This window comes from Saimiri boliviensis, chromosome 7, assembly GCF_048565385.1.
Source record: "Saimiri boliviensis isolate mSaiBol1 chromosome 7, mSaiBol1.pri, whole genome shotgun sequence".
Lineage (NCBI taxonomy): Eukaryota > Metazoa > Chordata > Mammalia > Primates > Cebidae > Saimiri > Saimiri boliviensis.
In genome coordinates, this window is record NC_133455.1 from 36,507,619 (window position 1) to 36,523,247 (window position 15,629).

A 15,629-nucleotide genomic window follows, 5' to 3' on the forward strand; every position below is an offset into this window, starting at 1 on the left:
GCATCATAACCATAAGCACTAATCCTGATATACTCTGTTGTGTTCAACATAATTGGTATCGGTTGACTGTTCATAAGAAAATTATTTAGCTGATTATTTCAGTAAAGCTCTACTCAAATGAAATATTGGCCATATTTAGGCTTGATGGAAAACTGATATAAATGCTAACATAATAGTTAACATTTTTTTTACTTTGTTCTTTACCCAGATTTTACAACCATAAAAATTTTTTTACTGTGGTACACGTAACAAAATTTATCATTTTAATTATTATTTATTTATTTTTTTGTTTTTTTGAGACAGAGTTTTTCTCTTGTTACCCAGGCTGGAGTGCAATGGTGCAGTCTTGGCTTACCGCAACCTCTACCTCCTAGGTTCAAGTGATTCTCCTGCCTCTGCCTCTTGAGTAGCTGGGATTACAGGCATGTGCCACCATGCCCTGCTAATTTTGTATTTTTAGTAGAGATGGGGTTTCACCATGTTGGTCAGGCTGGTCTCGAACTCCTGACCTCAGGTGATCTACCTGATATGAAAGGGTGTTGAATTTGTAAAATCATTTTTTTTCTTTTTTGTTAAATCAATTGAGGCGTTCATGTGGTTTATCTCCATTTTGCTAATGTGGTGTATTACATTACTTGGGTTTTAGTTTTTTGTTTTGTTTTTTTCTTTTGAGATGAAGTCTCATCAGCCAGGCTGGAGTGCAGTGGCACGATCTTGGCTCACTACAACTTCTGCCTCCTGGATTTAAGCAATTCTCCTGCCTCATCCTTCTGAGTAGCTGGGATTACAGGTATGCGCCACCACACCCAGCTAATTTTTTTTTGTATTTTTAGTAGAGACGGGGTTTCACCATGTTGGTTAGGCTGGTCTGGAACTCCTGATCTCGTGATCTGCCTGCCTTGGTCTCCCAAAGTACTGAGATTACAGGCATGAGCCACCGTGCCCGGCCTTTTTTTTTTTTGTGACAGAGTTTTGCTATTCACACACAGGATGGAGTGCAATGGCCCAGTCTCAGCTCATTGCAACCTCCACCTCCCAGGTTCAAGCGATTCTCCAGTCTCAACCTCCTGAGTAGCTGGGATTACAGGCATGTGCCACCACGCCTGGCTACTTTTTGTGTGTTTTTAGTAAAGACAGTGTTTTACCATGTTGGCCATGCTGGTCTCAAACTCCTGACCTCAGGTGATCCACCCTCCTCGGCCTCCCAAAGTGTTAGGATTATAGGCATGAGCCACAGCACCTTGCCAAGTCCTATATTTCTTCATAGATCTTCTCTCTGGTTCTTCTGTCCACTATTGAAAATAGGATATTGAAGTCTCTGTTTATTATTGTAGAATTGTCTATTTCTCCTTTCAATTCTGTTTTTGCTTAATATGTTTTCAATCTCTGTTTTTAGGTGCGTACATATTTATAATAGTTACATCTTTTTTTTTTTAACAATTCATTGGTTTTTAATATGTTCACAAAGTTGTCAATATTAAAACATTTTCATCACCTCAAAAAGAAACTCCATACCATTTAGCTATCACCCTGACACCCTATGCTTTCTAGTCCTAGGCAACCACAAATCTAATTTGTATCTCTACAGATATGCCTATTCTGGACATTTTATGTAGATAGAATCACGTAATATGGGGTCTTTTGTGACTGGCATAATGTTTTCAAGATGCTGTGGTATGTATCAGTAATTCTCCACAAAAAAATAAAAAGAAAAAAAGAAAACTTTGCTTTTTCTGGTCAAATAATATTTCATTTTATGGCTATCTCATATTTTGTATGTCTATAATAGTTATATCTTAATGTATTGAACCCCTTATATGATGGCCTTCTTTGTTTCTTGTTATCATACTCTATTTTGTCTGACAGAAACATAGCTACAGTTTCTTAGTGTCTTCGTATCCAAAGTGCTTCTCTCTCTCTTTTTTTTTTTTTGAGACAGAGTCTCTCTCTGTCACCAGGCTAGAGTGCAGTGGTGAGATTTCAGCTCACTGCAACCTCTGCTTCCAGGGTTCGAGCAGTTCTCTTGCCTCAGCGTCCCAAGTAGCTGGGACTATAGGCACGTGCCATCCTGCCCAGCTAATTTTTGTATTTTTAGTAGAGACGGGGTTTCACCATGTTGGCCAGATGGTCTTGATATCTTGACCTTGTGATCCAACTGCTTCATCCTCCCAAAGTGCTGGGATTACAGGTGTGAGCCACTGTGCCCGGCATTTTTTTTTTTTTAATGGAGTTTCATTCCTGTTGCCCAGGTTGGAATGCAGTGGCACAATCATGGCTCACCACAACCTCCATTTCCTGGGTTCACACAGTTCTCCTGCCTCAGCCTCCCAAGTAGCTGGGATTATAGGCATCCGCCACCATGCCTGGCTGATATTTTGTAATTTTTCTTTTTTGAGATGAAATCTTGCTCTGTCACCCAGGTCAGAGTGCAGTGGCACAATCTCAGTTCACTGCAACCTCTGCCTCCCGAGTTCATGCGATTCTCCTATCTCAGCCTCCCAAGTAACGGGGACTACAGGCATGTGCCACCACACCTGGCTAATTTTTTGTATTTTTAGTAGAGATGGGGTTTCTCTGAGTTTGCTAGGATGGTCTCAATTTCCTAACCTCGTGATACGCCTGCCTTGGCCTCCCAAAGTGCTGGGATTACAGGTGTGAGCCACTGTACCTAGCCCAAAGTGCTTCTCGTTTAGATAGCATTTAGGTGGATTGGGTTTTAAAAAGTCTAGTCTGCCAGTCTCTACCTTTTAATTGAAGAATTTAATCCATTTATATTTAAAATACTGATAAGAACTAATTTTTTTGCTTAGCTATTGTTTTCTGTATGTATTACTTGTTTCTAACTCCTCAATTTGTTTTTTATCATTGCCGTTTTATTGCACTTAACTGATTTTTTTTTTTTTTTTTTTTTTTTTTTTGAGATGGAGTCTTGCTCTGTTACCCAGGCTGGAGTGCAGTGGTGGGATCTTGGCTCAGTGCAGCCTCTGCGTCTTGGGTTCAAGCAGTTCTGCTTAGCCTCCCAGTGAGCTGGAATTACTGGCTCGTGCCACCATGCCTGGCTAATTGCTTTGTATTTTAGTAAAATTGGGGTTTCACCATGTTGGCCAGGCTGGTTTCAAACCCCTGACCTCAAGTGATCTGCCCGCCTGGGCCTCCCAAAGTGCATGGATAACAGGTGTGAGCCACTGCACCCAACTGTACTTACCTGATTTTTAAAATAGTGTACCAATCCAGGGCCAGGTGCAGTGGCTCATGCCTGTAATCCCAGCACTTTGGGAGGCTGAATCGGGTGGATCACAAGATCAGGAGTTTGAGAACGGCCTGGTCAATATGGTGAAACCCTGTCTCTACTAAAGATACAAAAATTAGCTTGGTGTGGTGGCAGGCGCCTGTAGTCCCAACTACTTGGGAGGCTGAGGTGGGAGAATCACTTGAACCCAGGAAGTGGAAATTGCACTGAGTTGAGATGGGCTCACTGCACTGCAATCTGGGTGACAAAGTGAGACTTCATCTCAAAAAAAAAAAAAAAATTGTGCCATTACAATTTCTTTCTTTTTCCCCCTCTCTGTAATATATTGTGTTTTTTAGTGGTTGCCTTGGGGAGTACATTTAGCATCTTAAAATGATAATAACCTCATTTGAATAATACCAATTTAGTAGTATATAGTCTGCTCCCGTATATCTCTACCACTTCCTCTTTGTATTGTTATTGTCACAGATTACCTTTTTATATTTTATGTGCCCATTATCAGATTTAGCCTTTTAAGAGAAATGCACATCGAAACCACAATGAGATACCGTCTCATACCAGTCAGAATGGCAGTTACTAAAAAGTGAAGAAACAACAGATGCTGGCAAGGTTGTGGAGAAATGGGAGTGCTTTTACACTGTTGGTGGGAATGTAAATTAGTTCAACCATTGTGGAAGACAGTGTGGCGATTTCTCAAAGATTTAGAATCAGAAATACTGTTTGACCAGCAACCCTATAACTGGGTATATACCCAAAGGAATATAAATCACTATTACAAAGATACATGCATGTGTATGTTCACTGCAGCACTGTTCATAATAGCAAAGACATGGAATCAACCCAAATGCCCATCATTGATAGACCGGATAAAGAAAATGTGGTACATATACACCATGGAATACTTTGTAGCCATAAAAAGAATGAGATCATGTCCTTTGCAGGGCATGGATGAAGCTGGAAGCCATTATGCTCAGCAGACTGACCCAAGAGCAGAAAACCAAACACCTTATGTTCTGACTCTGAAGTGGGAGCTGAACAGTAAGAACAGATGGACACAAGGAGGGGAACAACACTTGCTGGGGCCTGTCGGAGGAGGGCGGGGATGGGGAGAGCATTAGGGAAAAGAGCTAATGCATGTGGGCTTAATACCTAGGTGATGGGTTGTTCATGGCACACATTTACCTGTGTAACAAACCTACTCATCATGCACATGTATCCCAGAACTTTGGGGAAAAAAAAAAAAAAAAAAGCAACCACAACAATAAAATAATTAAAAAAAAAAAAACAAACGAAGAGTTACAAACCAAAAGTGCATTAATACTCTCTTTTATAATCACCTGATTACCCAGAACTTAAAAACAACAATAAAATAATTTAAAAAAGAAGAAAAGCAAAAAGAGTTACAAACCAAAAGTACATTAATACCCTCTTTTAATACTCTGTGTAATTACCTTTACCATTGTTAAAAATATTTATGTCCTTTCATTACAGCCTGAAGGTTTCTCTTTATCTTTCATGTAGAGTAGGTCTACTGGTAACAAACTTCTTTGGCTTTTGTTCATCTGGGAATTTCTCTTTCATTCTTGAAGGATAGTTTTGCTGAATATAAAATTATTGGTTGACTTTTTGTTTTCTTTCCGGATTTAAAATATGCCATTTGTACTGCTACCTGGTCATCACCTGGTCATCACAGTTTCTGATGACACATCAGCTATTAATCTTATTGAGGAGCCCATGTATATATCAAGTTGCTTTTCTCTTGCTGCTTTCGAGATTATTTATCTTTGGGTTTCTACACTTCGAATATAATGTGCCTCAATTTTGGATCTCCTTTGAATTTATTCTTGGATTTCACTGAAGTTTTTGGATGTATATATTCATGTCTTTCATCAGATTTGAGAAGCTCTCCACCATTATTTCTTCAAATATTTCCCCCTTTCTTTTATCTTTGGGGGCTGCTATGCTATGTATGTTGGCACACTTAATAGTGTCCAATAGGTTCATCAGGCTCTATTTGCTTTTTTTTTCATTCTTTTTTCTTTATTTCCCTAAGACTGGATGATTTTAATTGCCTTGTCTTCAAATTTGCTAATAATTTTTTCTGCCTGCTCAAATCTGTTGAACCATTCTAGTGAATTTTTAAATTTTAGTTATTGTAATTTTCAGCTTTGGAATTTTTGTTTGGTTCCTTTTTATAATTTCAGTCCCGGCCGGGCGTGGTGGCTCAAGCCTCTAATCCCAGCACTTTGGGAGGCCGAGGCGGGTGGATCAGGAGGTCAAGAGATTGAGACCATCCTGGTCAACATGGTGAAACCCCGTCTCTACTTAAAATACAAAAAATTATCTGGGCATGGTGGCACGTGCCTGTAATCCCAGCTACTCAGGAGGCTGAGGCAGGAGAATTGCCTGAACCCAGGAGGCGGAGGTTGTGGTGAACCGAGATTGTGCCATTGCACTCCAGCCTGGGTAACAAGAGCAAAACTCCATCTCAAAAAAAAAAAAAAAAAATTTCAGTCCCTTTATTGATATTCTTGTTTTGCTCATTCATTGTTTTCTTGATTTCCTTCAGCTCTTTGAGTATATTTAGGACAGTTCATTTAACATTTTTGACTAGCAATTCCAAATTCTGTAATTCTTAGGTTTCTGTCAAATGCCTTTTTTCTTAATGGGTCATGCTTTCCTATTTGTGAGCTTTGTGGTTATTTGTTGAGACCTGGCCACTGTACTCCAATGTGGTAACTGTAGTTACTGGTTCTCCCACTCATCAGACCTTTCTGGATTGGTTGAAGGCTATTGTCATTCCTTTGTGACTTTCCTAAACCATTTTTGCAAACTGTGTATTCCTTCTTGTGTGTAGTCACTAAAGTTTCTATTCCATTATCTCTGCAGTAAGTCTTTGACCTAACAATGATATAACAATATCTGGGTTAAATAAGAAGATGCTGTGTTATTAGATCTTCCAGTAGATGCCAGTGCGCCTCTCCTTCCCAGTTAGCCCTAGAGGGCTTAAGTAAAGGCAAACATTTGTCTCTGTGCATATCTCTCATCAATCTTGCCAAACAGACCAAAATATTCAAACTTGAATTTTTGGAGGACAAAGTTCTCCCACTGCCTGCTATGGCACTAATAAGTTGTTCCAGGGATTGGGGCTGCTATTCCCTACTGTAGTGGCAAAGCTGAGGAATGGGGAATGATAGCTACTGGTTTGCCCATGTGAGTCTCCTATCAAGATCAGCAGCCTCTGCATGAAGCACTTCCCTGGTTGTTTTAAGTGTCTAATTAAGTTCCATACTTGGAAGATAGTTGATTCTTGTTTTTCCTGTTTACTGGTTGTTTTGGTGCAAGGACCAAGTTCTAGAGAATTCTTCTCTGACATTTTGTACCTCAAGTGTCACAATGATCTTATATTGTCTTTCTCACGGTATTTATGAATAGAGGAAAATTTTTGGTACTTTTCTTTTTTTTCTAGTTTCTGTGTTTCCCTATTCATACTGTCAAAAGAAAAGAATCACCCTCAGACTTGAACACATAAAGGATTACATTTTTTTTTTTTTTTAAGATGGCGTTTGCTTTTGTTGCTCAGGCTGGAGTGCAGTGGCATGATCTTGGCTCACCACAACCTCCGCCTCCCAGGTTCAAGTGATTCTCCTGCCTCAGCCTCCTGAACAGCTGAGATTACAGACATGTGCCATCATGGCCAGCTAATTTTGTATTTTCATTAGAGACAGGGTTTCTCCATGTTGGTCAGGCTATTCTCGAACTCCCAACCTCAGGTGATCCACCTGCCTTGGCCTCCCAAAGTGCTGGGATTACAGGTATGAGCCACCGTGCCCAGCCAAGGATTAAAATTTTTAAGTGTTTGTGGAAAAAACCTCTAAGCATGATTGAAATTTTAATTCAGTGCTCTGTCAGTATTTGTACAATCACTTTATGTAATATTTTGTTTTGTTCTTGTTTTTGTTTTGTTTTGTTTTTTGAGATGTAGTTTTGCTCTGTCACCTGGGCTGGAGTGCTCTGGCACGATCTTGGCTCATTGTAACCTCCACCTCCTGGGTTCAAGCGATTCTTCTGCCTCAGCCTCCCTAGTAGCTGGTAATACAGGTGTGCACCACCAGCCCTGGCTAATTTTTGTATTTTACTTTGTGTTTTATGCAAATAACATAATTGTCTCCAGTGAAAAAAGTTAAGTTTTAAACATTGGTTATTCCTCATTCTGTATGATTAGCTTACATGTCCTAGAGTGTGTTTGGTATTTGTCACGGCTTAATCATTGTGGGGAAAATAACAGAGCATTTGCTTACATGCCACCTAATGAGTTCACTTTGTATACAGTAGTTTTTATTTGTAGTCATTGTTGCTGAAAATGTTATGAAGAAACAAATCTGTCATTATCTCTGTTTGATATTTCAAAAAGACTGACAAAAGCAACAATAAATGGAAAAACCTTAGTTTCCCATTTAAATCCTGTTATTTAATCTTTACTTCACAATATTTGTTCTACATGTAAATTTTGCCTGCTTACCTAAAGGAAAGTCATTTAGGCATTTCAAAACAATATTTAGCCTGTTCTTTAATTTTTTGCAATTATTAACAAAAATTGTTTTAAGAATATTTCAAAAACAGAAACAGTGGTTTGCCACTCTAATTAAAGTCCTTTTATATTAGAGTAACTTGAATATAAGTGTTAAGCGCATTGCTTGTGTAAAGAAACCACCAAGAAGGCTTCATGAGGGCAACGAGGTAGTTTTATTTAGCACTTGAGTGCAAGTGGGCCAATTCTGAGAAAGGAGTTAGGCAAGGGGAGTAGGAAAGGGGACTGGTTATATAGGTTGAGGCAAATGGTCAGTTAAAGGTAGTAATCTATTTTAGAGGGAGAAGGATGTCACTGGGTGCATGGTCACAAGGGTAGGGCTTATCTGTTAGAAACAGGCATGTTCACAGAGCGAGGGTTATCAGTTGCAAGTAGAGGGGAGAATGTGGTAAATTTCATAGTTACAGGGGTGTGGGTCTTGAGAAACCCATTGTCTAGGGGGGAAATTTCGCAAGGCTGTGCAGGAACAATGGTCTTAGTCACAGGGAGAGAGCAATCAGTTGAGGCAGGAGCTAGCTGTTTCACATCTCTTTATGGCCACCCGGTTACTTCAGACTTTCTGGCTCCTGGAGACCATCTGGAGGTGTATGGGCAGGTCACCAAGGGTATGATGGGCAGGTCACCAAGGGTATGATGGCCAGTCTTGGACTTGGAGGCCTGACAATAAGGTGAATTTATATTCAAAGAGTTACTTACTGCAAGTACTGAGAAAACTACACTATAATATCATTTTTACAAGTAAAGACTCATACTAGAACATCTAGTTTGGGAGTATTTTTAACTGTTATCTTCTTTAAAAACAGTGTGTGGTATGCATATTTTTCCATTCCTACGGCCCAAACTTAGTTGGCATTCTAGAATCATTAATTCTATTCTTGAGGTAAATAGATTCGAATTACCTTTTCAGGGTAAAAGAAACATGAAAACTTTCTTAACTCTATAGCACAGGCATCCCCAAACTAGGGCCCACGGGCCGCATGCAGCCCCCTGAGGCCATTTATCCGGCCCCCTGCTGCACTTCAGGAAGGGGCACCTCTTTCATTGGTGGTCAGTGAGAGGAGCACAGTATGTGGTGGCCCTCCAACGGTCTGAGGGACAGTGAACTGGCCCCCTCCCTGTGTAAAAAGTTTGGGGATGCCTGGTATAGCAGATAATCCTGGAACAAGTTTAGCCCAAGGTGAAGTAAGATAATGTATTATATTTGCAAGTTCCTTTTATGTACTTATTGTTAAGAACTGATTTTTGAACATTTTCAACTGTCTTTAAATGGAGTTATATGCTGTCATTCTGTTATCCTTTACTGCCCTTTTACCATTTTAAATTTGATCTAAGTATTACAAAAAGCTAAAAGTGTTTCTGATGTCTAGAAAAACGTTAGTTATTCTGCAGTGTGCATACACATGTATGTGTATGTATACATATGGAATATGTATGTATATATGTGTATGATAAGTGCTGTGAGTGAAGTATGAAGGAATAGAGTGGGTCAGAAAAGGGCCCTCTGAAGAATGACATTTACACTGAAATGTGAACATCTAGTCATTTACCATTAAGTCACATTGTTTACTCTATCTTAATATTTATAGAAATGATAGTGTAGGATAATGGCCTCCAGATCCATCCATTTATCCTAAGCAAACGAATGCAGGAACGGAAAACCAAATATCACATGTTCTCACTCGTAAGTGGGGGCTAATAGGCAATTAGAACACATGGACACAAAGAGGGATCCACAGATACCGGAGCGTTCTTGAGGGTGAAGATTGGAGGAAGGGAGAGGATCAAAAGACTGCCTATTGGGTACTATACTTATTACCTTGGTGACAAAATAATCTGCACACTAAACCCTCATATATGCAGTTTACCTATATAACAAACATACCTGTGTACTCCTGAACCTAAAATAAAAGTTGAAGAGAAATGATAGTATAAAAATCTTAATAACTAAACTAGATAAAATATTTTAACCAAACTCTTGAGTGTTCCAATTTTAGAAAATCAGTAATTTAGCACTGCTCTATTGCAGTAAACATTAAAGCTTAACCCTAAAGACAATATGTCATAAAAGGTGATTTTAGTTTAGCATATGTGCTTTTGTTCTCAGCTAATGAAAAAAAGTTGATATGCACAGTTCTACTTACAGATAGTTAGAAATATCAAGGAACCTATTTCATTTGGGAATGTTTTTTCTTTAATAATGATCTAGGCTGTGGTAATGAAATTCTTTACTATCTGTGTTTACAAATCATTGTAAATTAAAAATTTTAAATTATATCACATTAAAAATAGGAACAATTTGAAGATGTGATTTTATTTGAAAATTTTGTAGCAAGGTTTAGCTTTATAAATATTTTTCTTTTATGAATTAGAAATATCTTTTTTATTCCTGACAGAATATAAAATAAGTATCATTAAGGTTATTTTATAGACCAGGATTTCGTTCACTCTTTGATGATGAAATAAGTGCCATGCATATTTTTCTGAGTTAGAACCACATAGAATGTTCCCTGATGTTTGTTCAAATGTACAGGGGACATATTTAAAAAAGATTAAGGTTTATGTCTTGTATTCTTTTTCTTTTGGACTTTCTTGAAACCACCAAGATCTACTTGATGCTCTCTATCAGCATTGTCCAATAGAAATGTAATGCTTACCACATATGTAATTTTTAAGATTTTTGTAGGCATTTTTTTGAAAGGTTTTTAAACGGCAGAGTTAATTTTGGTGATATTTTCTACTTAACCAGACATCTGAAATATTTTTCAACATTTTGTTTGTTTATTTATTTGAGACAGAGTCTCACTCTGTTGTCCAGACTGGAGTGCAGTGACATGATCTTAGCTCACTGCAACATCCACTTCCCAGGATCAAGTGATTCTCATGCCTCAACCTGAGTAGCTGGGATTATAGGCATACACGCCTGGCTAATTTTTGTATTTTTAGTAGAGACGGGGTTTCGCCATGTTGGCCAGACTGATCTCAAATTCTTGACCTCAAGGGATCTGCTCACCTTGGCCTTTCAAAGTGCTGGGATTACAGGCATGAGCTACCGTGCCTGGCCCTCGACATGTTATTCATATAATAATTAATAACTTTTTTGGGGTGAGGGATAATAAATGTTATTGTCTGAAGCCACTAAGGTTTTTTTTTTTTAATTTTTAAGAAAGCTGTGGTAAAATACTGTTTTTACCATTTTTAAGCGCAGTTTCGTGACATTTAGTTCATATTGTTTTGCATCTATCACCATTATCCATCTTCAGCATTCATTTAATCTTGCAAAATATAAACTCTGTGCCCATTAAAGAATAACTTCCCATTCCTGTTCTTCCCCAGCCCCTGGCAATCAAAGTCCACTGTGTATTTTACTATTGCAGCACAACTCAATTTGGACTACATACTTTTCAAGTGCCCATTAGGCTGCTGTTGGCAACAGTTTTGGATAACCCAATTCTATGCTGTAATAGATACTGAATCCATTTGTAGTTGGTCTGTGTTATAGACTGTTACTGTGTTATGTGAATTAATTCTGTAATAACATTTCTGTACTACTTCGTTATTTTGTCCTTATTTGTCATGTAGAATAATAGGCAGATCCTATGGTCAGCAAACTTTCAAAAATGGTATGGCAAGATTCTGAAGTGTTGATGTCTGTATAGTTGGATATGCAGCAAGTGACTAGATGCCTATGTTTGAGAAAGTTGGAATCTGAAATGTTGGTAGTTATGAACTACCGTCTCCTAGGACTTTTTGAGGGGGCATGTAGATTTCTTGGAGTGTGCATTGGGAATCCCTGAGACCAAACCATCATGCTTGATGATTTGCTCAAATAGAACTTAGAGAAAAGCTGTTAAACTCATAGTTATGATTTGTTATGCCTAAAAGATACAGATGAAAATCAAAGGGAAAGGTGTATAGGTTGAAGCCCAAGAGGATCCAGATATGAACTTCCGTTTGTCTTCTTCCAGTGGAGTTGCATGGGCTATGACAACATGTAGAGAGCTTCAACCAGGGAAGCTCATCTGTGTCTTGTGCAAGAAAATTGCTGTGCATCAGATAGGCATGAAGTGCTCATATGACTGACTTTACTCAGTCTCTAGCCTCTCCTGTCCTTCCTCCCCTAAGAAATCAAACATACCAAAACATTAACCATAATTCATATTGTTTGTATAAATTATCTGATGTGATCAAGATCTCAGTTATACAGAGACACTATTATTGGGCAAGATATTCCAAGGGCTCAGAGGTTATCTCCCAGGAGTCTCTCACAGACTAGTGATTTTTTCAGAATGTGCAGAGTTAAAGTACCCCAAGCCTACCTAGTTACCTCTTTACTACACAGGGTGATTCAGGAGCCTAACTAAAGGAAAACATCTCTAGTGTAAAGTCAGATCTTACAGAAAGGATAGATGAGAGTGACAATAGCTCAGTACAACTTAAATATCTAATATGTTTAAACAAATGGCATGAGTTACTGACTGTCAAGGTAGAGCTATAAAGATTGACTATCAGAAGTAAAAAATAGCATTTAGGATAGCTCTACAATTAACAGGTTTCTTAATTGGGATCAACGTCATGATTTACTGTCTCCTATAAATTCATCTTGCTTGGTGAAGTGCATATATTATCTCATCTAATCCACATCAGAACCTCCATTTCTGCCTATAATGGAGTAACTTGTAACAGACTAAAACTGCTGAAAACTAGAAATGCTAGGGGGAAAAATCATTTTGAAGACATTGTAAAGTTTCTCAGTGAATCAACATTTGAGTCAAGATTTAGTAGAGAAGGGAGACAGACATACTTTGTGCAGATTTTCCTTTTGATCCAACTCTTAAGTTTTCCTCTTTCCAACTCTTAAGCTGTTTGGGGTAAGAAGATAAAAGCTGAGCAAGGTGTAAGAGATGAGCGAAAAATGAGGAGGTTGAATTGAGCTTTCAATAGTTTGTTATTGTTCTGGCCCTAGGTTTACAGTTGGAATCTGTTGAAGAGTCACACCACTGAGTGAGGACAAATCAGAGACAACAATCTTAATAGTGTCTGAAATCCAGTCTCAAGTCAGCTCAGTCTGAATTGGATTGCATTCAGTCTGCTCCTACAGAGCCTGTTAAAAATTAAATCCTCTCTGGAGGAATGTAGCATCATCTGGAGGTTCTATATTTTTTCCATACACATTTGTATACAATAACTCAGAATGTCTTACATATAATAAAAAATTACTAAGCATATAAAAAAATCAACAGAAGAAAATTGACGAGAGAAATAGATCCACTGATTGTGCAAACTTTGGAGTTAAAAACAGGGGCTTTAAGATACTATATTCAGTTCATGAAAATAGATGCCGAGGTAGAGAATTTCACTAGAGAACTGGCATCTATAGAAAAGAATCAAATGGAAATTCTAGAGCTGAAAAATATAGTAACTAAAACTAAGAGCACAACAGATGGATTTAACTGCAGATTAGACACAGCTGAAAAGAGGATTAGTGAACTGGAAGGTAAGTTAATAGAAAACATTTAGGAGTATAAACTTGTCTTTAAACTGAGCTAAGGAATAGGAGCTTTTTAATATCATTGAAGTATGTCTCTTATTTTAGAGCTTATGGGTGAAAAGAATTCTTATTAAAGTGCAGTTGCAACTCTTACTATTTTGATGTGTATTTAGTATTTTTTGATATTTTTATTATAGTGGATTTTTAAAAAGAGAGAGAGCATCTCATTCTGTTGCTCAGGCTGGAGTGCAGTGGCACATTCATATCTCACTGCAGCCTCCGACTTCAGTTTCCTAGAGTAGCTGAGAATACAGGCAGATGCCATCATGCCTGGCCAAGTATTTTTTAGTAGAGACAAGGTCTCACTATGTTTCCCAGATTGGTTTAACTTCCTAACCTCAAGAAATCCTCCTGCCTTAGCCTCTCAAAATGCCAGGATTACAAGTATGAGCCACTCTGCCCAGCTGGTTTCTATTTTAAAATATAATAAGTATATAATATGAAAGTGGTAAAATATAAAGTTACAGAAGTTTGTTATACCTTCCCCCAGTTTTTGAGCAAACAAAAATGATTCTGTAACTAATATGCAGAAGTTACCTGTTCCGCAAACTCAGTTACTTAAAGTAAATCCTTAGAATGAGAAAATAAGCAAAACACATACAGATATAAAATAGATAGCCAGAGCTGGATGGTAAAACCCCTGTACTCTAACCTAGGGGAGTTGTATGGCCTTTACTTTTGGCTGGGATAATGGTTATAGTGTGCATGGTGATCTGGTAAACTAGCTCATCACGGAAGCAGCAAGTTAGAAAGGAAATTGTGGGTCAAGAGTTTGGGTTTGGCATAAGTACCTTGTTTCATCACATAGAAGACTCTCTTATGAATTGTGCCATTGATTTATGTACCTCTAAGAAAGAAAAAATACTTTTGACATCATGTTAATTGTGAGATACATTCTGATTCCAAAGACATTAAAGTGTGGAAGAAAAAGTAAATTGTAATTCTAGTTTTAAATCTCAGTTCTGTCATTTATTATTTGTTTGACATGGGTCAGGGAACTTCTTTGAGCATGTTTCCTCATGTATGAAAATGGGATAGTATATTCTACCTTTCAGAATTAGGAAGACTCAGAGATAAACGAAAGTATCTACCATGTGTCAGACATTCAGTACCCGCTAATTTTGCTTTCCTTTCTTCTTTCTAAAGCTTGGTACTCCTAGGATGAAAGAGACCCTCGAAAGCCTAACAAAGGAAAACAAGACCAAACCCTAATGTATTGGCTGTGTAAGAGTGTAAAAAGGAAAATTTCTTGTTGCAGCTGTTCAATTCAGTATCCGCTAATTTTGCTTTCCTTTCTTCCTTCTAAAGCTTGGTACTCTTAGGATGAAAGAGACCCTCGTTGTCAAATGTTGTTCTTTATCTTCCTCCATTACCTCACCCACCCTGCACTTATATCTGAAGATATCACCAGCTGGTTCCAATATGATGATTGAAATTTATGTGATGGAACCAAAGTGTCAAAATAATGTTGATATTTTACTATAATGGTAAAAAAAAAAAGTTAAATACACATTTTAAGAAAATTTCTAGTCCTTCTAAACTTAGTTGTGATGCTTAAAGTCCCACCCTTTAGTTACATGGAATGCCTGCTCTTCTGATGATGCCAAATAAATACAGCATTATTCAGAGTAGGTGTATCTTTTTTAAAAAGGGTTTGGATTTGATGATGTTTGGCAGAAGTGAGAATTCTTCATTATATTCCTACATTAAAGATTACCAGTAAACCCAAATTATAATTATATCTTTGATTTTGTGTTTATTCTTTTCTTTCAGGATTTTTCAAGCCACCTTCAGTTGATAGGATGAAAAAATTTAAAAGAAGGCTATCCCTCACACTCCGAGGAAGCCAGACTATTGATGAATCACTGTCTGAATTGGCTGAACAAATGACTATTGAAGAAAACAGCAGTAAGGATAATGGTAAATATTTGGCATGGGGGAGATGCTTCCTCCTTTTAATTATTTATGAATAGAATGTAAAGTTACTTTTTAGATAAGTTCATAATAGCTTCCTTTTGTTTATTTCTGTCTGGTTTCCTGGTTTCTTAGGAAACTGAAGGCTATATAACTTTGGTTTGCTTACTAACTGGGAAATTCTTCTCTCGCTCCAACATTACAATACCTGGTCTCAAACCCTGATGAGTTGTTCTATTCCACATATCCTTCCATTTTTCACTAGTTCTTAGATAAGAATGCATTTTATAATACTATCCTAATTGTTAAATAACTTAATATTTTTG

The 15,629-nt window shown here is 37.8% G+C and overlaps 1 protein-coding gene and 1 pseudogene across 1 annotated transcript in view; both read left to right on the forward strand.

Moving 5' to 3' along the window:
• The window catches only part of LOC141585084 (uncharacterized), a 29,156-nt pseudogene extending 24,617 nt beyond the window's left edge, over positions 1-4,539 (forward strand).
• Positions 1-15,629, forward strand: part of CDK17 (cyclin dependent kinase 17) — a 118,373-nt gene that overhangs the window by 51,243 nt on the left and 51,501 nt on the right. Inside the window, exon 2 of the mRNA XM_039472119.2 lies at positions 15,163-15,309. Within this exon, the coding sequence (XP_039328053.1) occupies positions 15,192-15,309 (118 nt within the window). The 5' untranslated portion in view covers positions 15,163-15,191. The remainder of the gene's footprint in view (positions 1-15,162; positions 15,310-15,629) is intronic.